The sequence below is a fragment of the Labrus bergylta genome, chromosome 20, assembly GCF_963930695.1.
Source record: "Labrus bergylta chromosome 20, fLabBer1.1, whole genome shotgun sequence".
Classification (NCBI taxonomy): domain Eukaryota; kingdom Metazoa; phylum Chordata; class Actinopteri; order Labriformes; family Labridae; genus Labrus; species Labrus bergylta.
In genome coordinates, this window is record NC_089214.1 from 18117161 (window position 1) to 18126219 (window position 9059).

Consider the following 9059-nt stretch of genomic DNA (forward strand, 5'->3'; position numbering starts at 1 on the left):
CTTTGAAGTTATATGGAAGCAAATTGTAATACCTGAAGCACATTTTACCAAACTAAGAGTTGTAGTATAATCAAGAGGACATGGTTTATGTGTGCTGTGAGTTTGATGGCACTACAACATGTTATAGTAGTTCTTACATATTTTATTACCAAATTTAATGATAAGAAATCACTGAAATTACATGAAAGCCCTTTATCCAAAGCAATGTGATGTAGTTTATAGAGCAGGAGGACATTTATTCACAATGGGTTTTTGTTTTACCCTACACTTTACAAAAGGGATTTTATTGAACATTGGGTTATAAACTATGGATGTAATAGGCTTTTAAAAAATCCTCAATTTTTATTTTCCAATCTGAGAAATGTAGTATGAAAAACGTGAGATCACATATGTGTAAAATGATTTTCATGACACTACACCTCTCCTGGGTGAAGTTATTGAATATTTCTGTATCATATGTTTTTCGGCGTTCACCTCTGGGTGACCTAAAAATGAACCATCTGTAATTAAAATCAGCTAATATTAATTTCAATTTACTGTTTTTACAATAAACATCAGGCTCAACGCCGGTGTCCACAACCTACACTTAGTCAGGATGTGTGGAGACGGTCTGGGCCATTACGCATGGCGGAGATGATTGTTTTTTATTTGCACGAGCTGCTCTTTGTGGCTCACTCCATAGGAAGCTTTGTTATCATTAGTAAAACTTTAGTTTTACATCAGTCAAGACAGGAGAAACTGGAAAGAAGTGTGGACAGAACTGAAGACCGTCATGATGCGCGCGCAGTGCAGCGGTGTGCCTGTCGTTTAGTCCCGTAGCTTTGATACAATTCTGGCAACTTGTGAGCAAATAAAACTAAAGAAATATCCCCCCTACGATCTCTCTTGAAAACCTGCATTCTGTGTCACCTCTCTCAGCTGTTCAGCCTGTTTGCTGATTAGCGTAATGCAGGAGCAGCTCGTGCGCTCGGCCACTCGTCTTTTCTATGATACTCCCTGCTGAGAAGATAATTCAAAGTGCCCCGTTTAATTAATATTCGTATCATGATATCAACATTTACGTTGCTCATTTTTACATAGGTTTTAATACAATTCGGGGAAAATACGTATTACAAATCTTTAATTTATAAAATATCTCAAAATAGTTTTCAATACATTTCCTCCTTCTTCCCAAAACGGCCGGATGAAACCTGCTGTCGGGCCGTATGTCTGACATCCCTGATAGAGGATGTTAATGAGAGTAATGTGGTGTGCTCTGGTCTTTTTCTCTCTTGTTCACAAAGTCAGTCTAAAACATTTCACTTTTCAGTCAGGACATGAAGAGATGAAAGAAGAAACTCTATCTGCACTCTTCTCTCTGCTTTGTTTCTACAGGAAGTTCAAACTGTACAGATTAAACATCTTTGAATGAAAGTAAGTGAACAAACAGCTCACCTGAAAGAGAGAAGACAGTCAGTAACATGATGGCTGTTACCATGTTCACTGACAGGACTGCAGTAACACCCATCACCTGGAATTAAAAACTAAGTTACTCTTCAAAGTCCTCGTTAAAGAGTTGGATGAACAAAACAGTAATTTTCACTTAAAGAAAATAAAAGCTGCTGAAAACTAAAACGATAAAACATAAATAGCAGTCATAGCTGATCTTACCAAACAAACCTCCAGGAGCTTAAACAGAGAAAATGTAGAAAAAAGACGATTTTTAAATTTCAGCAGAACTGCAACAAACCAGTCACCTCGCTGCTAAGACACAAAAACCCCAAAAGATTTATTCCTTTCTTCTTGTACCGTGAGAATGAGGAAGTTAGTGTTTGACACCTCTTCTGTTTTATTTAAAGTGTTTCCCTTTTTTAGTAGTGTGTTTAAAGACAGATATGAAGGCTATATTAACCTATAGGTCCTGATTGGCCCCGGCTTCAAATGTGTTGCTTCAAGGAGAGCAGGAGACGTGCATTCAGTTCACCAATCATATTTATTTAAAAATGATATACTTGGTGCTGGAGTACCTGAGCAAATAGAAAGCAACACAAAGTTTAATAGAAAGGTATTTTTTATTTCATTATAATAAATATCTAAAAGTTATAGCTACTGATTTAAATAAACTATAACAAATATAACCAGACAGGGTACTTACCGCAGGGAGATTCTATCACAGACTCCACTAGATACCACCACGTGAGCTCACTGTGATCACTAACGCTGCAACTTACACTGCAAGAAAAAAGACAATCTTCCAAACACTTGAGTGTCCACCACCAGCAGGCCGACCACACCACATGCAAGAAGTGGTCTGGATCCCACACGTACTCCCCGCTGTGCGTCCCTGCAGCCTACAAATAAAATAAAACAAAGACAAGCATGAAGTCCAGTTGGTTCAGTTTCACATAAAGGTTACACATTCATGGGTTTAAATATGGGCAGGTACGCAGTAAATTATCCACCACAACATGGACAGTGAGCACAACAACCATGGCCGAGTCCAGTTCAACAAACAATCTCAGCCAGACGACATGGATGAACTGATTCAGGCAAAGCAGCAGTCTGACACTCGTCTATAATGAGGAAGACATGGTAAACATCATTTATATAAACTAGATAAAACACCTTGGAGGGAAGATCCCTCCTTCATTATCAGTTAAAGTTACCTCGCTCAATCTGAGGCCCTGATTAAAGGAGACACCTGGAAGGTCAGCAGGCTGACACTGGGATGGAGTCAAAGGCTGAATTTCCTAAAGAATTAAATTACATTAGTGATAGGCCTACAATTAATCATACAACAACAGTTATTTGTAGCCTACCTCTTCAACATGAGCCTACAGAGCATATCAGTCAGGGTAAATCAGGACACAGCTCATTACATCTGAATGAACAAGAGAAACCTCATTAAGTATCTGACCAAAGCACACAGTCACTGTTTCTCCCCAGAGCTCCCTTACCGGCACACACCAAGCAGTCCCACCACACATCTACCAGGAAACTCTCCCTCAACCTACCTACAGAGGGCAGTGTTCTCAGCTCACACATCAGCCCTCACAGGTAGCATCAACTAAAGATGGACACTTAGAAGAATAGAGAGAGAATGACACCCACTAAAAGACCCAGGTTAGAACTGAACCTGGTCCACTGTGATAAGGACTCTGCTTTAAATGCTTCATGCTCTAACAAATGTGTAACATGGCACCCAAGCTTCATTGGTTCCAAAGGCTTGACCAATTACCTCAGATCATGTGGCCCCTTACAATCTATGAGGTCCCAACTTCAACATTGGAGAAGCTGGAAAGAGGGGTCACAGGATAGATTAAGAAGTGGCTTGTAGTCCCACACTGCCTGACTTCCATAATTCTCTATGGAGATTATGTCCTTAAAACTGCCCCTCAGCAGTCTCACGGAGGAGTTCAAATGTGCTAAAGTAAGACTTTAGATGACACTGAAGGAATCCAGAGATGCAGTGGTGAGGAACAACGCACCAACCCTGGCAGCAGCGGAGCAAATGGAGACCAGCAAGAGCAGTGGAGGAGGTAACAGCTGCCCTTAGACATGCAGACATCGTGGGGCATGTTCAACAAGGAAGAGGAGGATTGGGTTGATCATGTTTTACCACCACATGATCATGTAGGTAACACAGAGACACAATATGTCCTAGAATCTGGTGTTATGTGAATTGCAGCAAAAAAAAAAAGAACGACATAATTACAGACGTCTCTGCTGAGGTGGAGAAATATAACATGTCAGCATTCTGCTTGCTCATTGCCTCACATGGAGAAGTGTGCACATCATTTATTTTATATTTATCTTCTCAAAGACAGTAATCATCAACCACATACTCCTTGCGAGCTTTAATACCCTCTTCTTATGTGATAAAAGTTCACTAATCCTAACGGTGACATATTTAAAAGAAACATACGATTACAGGTTATGATTAAGGTGAACTTTTAACATTCATCATACAGAGGCTGATTCATAACAAGACCAAACCAAATCCATTCAACCACAAATATACAGCTGTTCCTTTAGTGTAAATATCTATAATAATACGGGTTGGGGTTGTAACTCTGGCCGCTGTAGCTACATTTTTTATTTAGATGAAAGATCTGCATTAAGTACTATGGATCATCACAAGGTGTTTATTGTTTTGCTTTTAATGCAGCTGGAATTGTAAAAGTTGTCATTGTTGAAACTGGACTAAATTAAATAAAGAGTTTCCACAATCAATGAAAAAAAATCATTGCATTGACAATAAACAGAATTGTGGACTGATGAAAACATTTAGTTGTAGAGAGCTGTGCAGCTACAGTGGCTACAATGATACAGTGGAAGGACTTGTTCTCATTAGAAGAAAACAAACTACCTCTGGTTGTTATACTTCCCCTCTTTTTCATCTTTTTATATCCAACCACTTCTCTTATAGGCTTATCAGACACTCACAGATGTAGTTTCATCTTCTATATAACATCAAACATGTTGAACACACTGACATGTCAAACTATTTGTGTTCATTAAAATAAAAAAGGGAGATGTCTGTCTCAGTTTCCTTGTACTGAAAGGATTACTAATAATGCAACTTTATAACTTTATAACTTAATAACGTTTACCAAGGCCTGATGAGAAATGCTTCAAATGATCAAAATGTTTTTTTTCCCTTTTTTTTATTACCTTTTTCAAAGTTGAACAAACAAAAATAGGGCAGTAACCCATACATTAAAATAATCAATACAACAACACTACAGGTAAAAATACAAGTAGTAACCAAAGTCGAGGATTCCCACTTCAATAATATTAGGCGTCTGGCAAACGAGGGTAACAAAGGCTGTAAAGTCTGCTTCTAAGGAGGAAAGGGATACTGTGGATGGAGTAACACCAAATAGTGCAGTCATAGCATTAGGTGCAATCGGTTTACCAACAACCTTTGAAAGTGTCCCTAAGATGTTTTAAATGTTGTTGAATCAGAGGTCATCTACACTGTTATAAAGCTGTCTCAGTACTGCTTGCCTGTTCTGCCTCTCTGTCACTTCCTTTAGCTGCATTACAGCTTCACTGCATTGCTCCATCCATCCAGCAGATGTCCTCGTTTGGAGACGCTCAGCCCTGCACCATATTTACTGTCTCTTTTTCAGACAGGATTGTGGATGTTTTTTTTTTATGATACATGTAGTTAACATCATAGTTGTTTAAAAATGTAGAAGTTTTACATCTTCATCTGGTTATATTTTTTTCCTAACTTTAGCGTAGAGATCGTCTGGACTGCCAGCAGTCTGTGCTCCACTGTTTCCTCTCCCGGACACTTTGACTTGTGCATACAGTGTCTCCTGCTGCTGTCCTCGGTCCTGTACCGAGTTAAAGGACTCTTCATGTCTCATCTTGGAGAAGTCTATCTCTCCGTAATGGATATTTTCTTGTACTTCTTCCTCTGTTTTCCTTGCTGGCTCTTCTGCAGACATCTCTTCACCTGGTTGACTCTGAAAAAAACAAATCACCATTAGACCTGTGGGTTGAACCTTCAGCGAGATGCAATAAATATTTTCAGACCCATCTCACCACTGATAAAAAAATGTAGTCATTCTCAGTTTTACTAGAAATGTGTGAAAGTGTTGTGATAACTTAATATTGTGTTTTTACTTCATCTCAACTAATGTAAAGTTTTCATATTTACAAAAATGGTTCAATAGAAATTAAAATTATGAGTCAAAAGGATCTTATCATGACATTGTCCCACATGTAAAAATATATATGTTAAAAATGGCATTTTTAAAGGGGCTAAAGGTGGATATCATATTCCCTTACAGTCAGAAGGCCCCTGGTTCACATCCCTATTTGGTCAGGACATAAAAGTTAACACCATGTTGACCAAACTACTAAAAGGATTCAAAGTTGACCAGGGGGGCACCGGTGGTACAGTGGTTAGTGGGTGCCCCCCATGTACGGAGGCATTAGTCCTCCAAGCAGACAGCTGCAGGGTTAAATCTGACCTGTTCCTCACTCTCTCTCTCTCTCTCTCTCGCTCTCTCTCTCTCTCTCTCTCTCTCTCTCTCTCCTGATTTCAAACTCTATCCACTGTCCTATCTCTTAAATAAAGGCACAAAAAGCCCCAAATATAAATCTTTAAAAGTTGACCAGGAGTTTTCTTTTTGTTTTGAATGAGTACAGGTTCATCTCAACTTTTCATCTTAATTTTGTAAACGTGAGAGTTACATCACAGCCCAGAGACTGCTGAGAAAAAGTCATTAAAGTGGATGTTTAGAAATTGTGAGTGACAGATGGACAACGTGAGCAGATGTCAAAAAGTGCAGCACTGTGAGTCTGTGAGTCACAGTTTTGTGTTTTCCCACCTGAGTCCGTTGTGCAGTTGGGTGTTTTGACTTTAAACACCTAGAAGACATGACAGGCTGTTAGATTGTACTTTGTTCCAGGTTTGATTCATTGTTTTCTGGAGATTTGTATTTATATATTTTCAAGTGCTGCTGAAATGCCAGTGCCAGTAACTGAGTCATCAGTTTCCATCTGTGGTACTTACCAAACAAAGACAACCAGACAGATGAACGCAATGATCCCAAGGATTCCACCAATGATTGCCTCCCAGTGTAGAGAGCTCGCAAGCACAGCTAGTGAATAAACCAGACCGATATAAAATACAAAGTGGAAACTTCTGATGTTACTATATCAAAGTGCTAAACAGGTAAAGCAGCAAAAAACACAAAAAGTCAGGCATGAAGCAACAGAAGGCTGGAAGAGTGAAAATAGCAGATTGCCTCAATGGTTGTCAAAGTAACTGTAGTGTTCACCTTTCTCCTCAAATCTCAGATGGATCTGTGGTGATGTCTGATTACCGAGATCATTCATGGACACACAGTAATAAACTCCTCCCTCTGTGACATTAAAGCTGTAAAACTCTCCTTCAGATACGATCATGGGTCCATCTCTGCTGATCTTGAACCAGGTGAAGCTGCTGACAGGAGGATTGGCTCTGCTGGAGCAGGTCAGGTTCACATGAATACCTGCTGACACCAAACCTGATGGACTGATGGACGCTGAGGTGTTTTTAGGAGCATCTGAGGAAAATGTAAGATAAACATATTTCATTAAAAACAGCAAACATCTTTAAAATCGTCTCATTCTGACAGGATCCAATAACAATCTCTGGTTGTCTCACATGAAACTCTGAGAGTCTGTGTCTCCTCTGCTGTCTTGACTTCTTTTCCTTCATTCACAGGATATGTGGCAGAACAGGTGATGTTGTATCCATCATGTTTGTCCGTCAGAGTGATCTGCTCCTGGATTTTAGTCGTGAAGGTTTTATCTGGGTTTTCCTCCATGTTGTTGAGAGAGTCTTGTTTGAGAGTCCAGGTGAGTTTAGGAGGGGAGAGTGGACAGGGAGTGGAAGCTGAGCAGGTTATAGTGACAGACTCCTTCTCCTTCAGATCTCCTGAGATGATTAGTTTGGGGCTCGGAGGAGAATCTGTGTGTTCAAATCAAACAAAGATTACTTTAACCAATAGACTAGCTGACAGTGACTGTCCTTTCTAAAAAAAATTTCTAAAATGTTTTTCTTCCCAAACTTCCAGCCACCGCCTGTCATCATTACCACGTTAATATTCTGTCATGGAAACTTCATGGAGAAGGTTTGTAATGTCATATATAAAAATGTGTGTGTACTTTGTAAGAAGGAAGGGTAGGATACTTATCATTGTTACATTGTTGTTGTTTTTTTTGTGTGTGCATGTATATGTTTGTGTTTGTATGGGAGAGGAGGGGGGAGGGGTTGAAAAATGTTACAAGGAAAAAATGGTCCTAATGATGTTAAGACAAAAGCTGACAGCACTGTAATTAAAAACTTTAAATTAAAATGTTTTTCTGCTTCTTAGTGTGCCAAGATTGGACCCTTCAATCTCAACCAGTAAAAAGAGTCTCAGTATTTAATCAGAGTTCAACTCGTGCTATGACAATGATTTATTGTTTCTTAATAAAACCTTTATAGTCTGATTAAAAGAAAATGAAACTCTCTTACCTTTGACTTTTATTTGAAGAGGATCACAAATAGCATTTGCCCTGAAAGGCCAGTTCATGATTCTGAAGTAGTATACGCCTTCATATGTCATCTTCATGTTGTAAATCAGAGTGGTGCAGTTTTTCATTGTCAAGTTTCCAGTTATGTTCATTTCAAATTTGTTCACTGTGCCATCACTGTTAAAAACCACATTGTTTGGATTGGGGGTCTCTTCGTCTTCTTTATACCATATTCCAAATGTTTCTGTTGTGTTGTCAAACTCTTTTTCTTCTTTAACACTAAAGCTACATGGGATTTTCAGACAAGTTCCACTCAGTGCTTCCATCTTCTTTGGTGTAGTGATGAAGAGATCTGACCAATAAGTCCGACATTCATCCCACGCTTCTGTAAAGCAGACCATCAGTTATTATAATGTTGAGCAGGATCTTCATATAGAGGATGTTAATGAGAGTCTAAGAAGTAATGTGGTGTGCTCTGGTCTTTTTCTCTCTTGTTCACAAAGTCAGTCTAAAACATTTCACTTTTCAGTCAGGACATGAAGAGATGAAAGAAGAAACTCTATCTGCACTCTTCTCTCTGCTTTGTTTCTACAGGAAGTTCAAACTGTACAGATTAAACATCTTTGAATGAAAGTAAGTGAACAAACAGCTCACCTGAAAGAGAGAAGACAGTCAGTAACATGATGGCTGTTACCATGTTCACTGACAGGACTGCAGTAACACCCATCACCTGGAATTAAAAACTAAGTTACTCTTCAAAGTCCTCGTTAAAGAGTTGGATGAACAAAACAGTCATTTTCACTTAAAGAAAATAAAAGCTGCTGAAAACTAAAACATAAATAGCAGTCATACCTGATCTTACCAAACAAACCTCCAGGAGCTTAAACAGAGAAAATGTAGAAAAAAGACGATTTTTAAATTTCCGCAGAACTGCAACAAACCAGTCACCTCGCTGTTAAGACACAAAAACCACAAAAGATTTATTCCTTTCTTCTTGTACCGTGAGAATGAGGAAGTTAGTGTTTGACACCTCTTCTGTTTTATTAAAGTGTTTCCCT

The 9059-nt window shown here is 39.0% G+C and overlaps 1 protein-coding gene across 1 annotated transcript; it reads right to left on the reverse strand.

Annotated features, from left to right (window-relative positions):
- Positions 1-4636: 4636 nt before the first annotated feature.
- LOC109987482 (cell adhesion molecule 3-like) lies at positions 4637-8382 on the reverse strand. Its single transcript, XM_020638567.3, has 6 exons — positions 8003-8382; positions 7148-7453; positions 6780-7046; positions 6512-6599; positions 6327-6366; positions 4637-5456 (listed from the first exon to the last, which is right to left on the reverse strand). The coding sequence occupies exons 1-6, from the start codon at positions 8325-8327 to the stop codon at positions 5202-5204; spliced, it is 1281 nt and encodes a 426-aa protein (XP_020494223.2). The 5' UTR covers positions 8328-8382; the 3' UTR covers positions 4637-5201.
- Between the last annotated feature and the right edge of the window lie 677 nt (positions 8383-9059).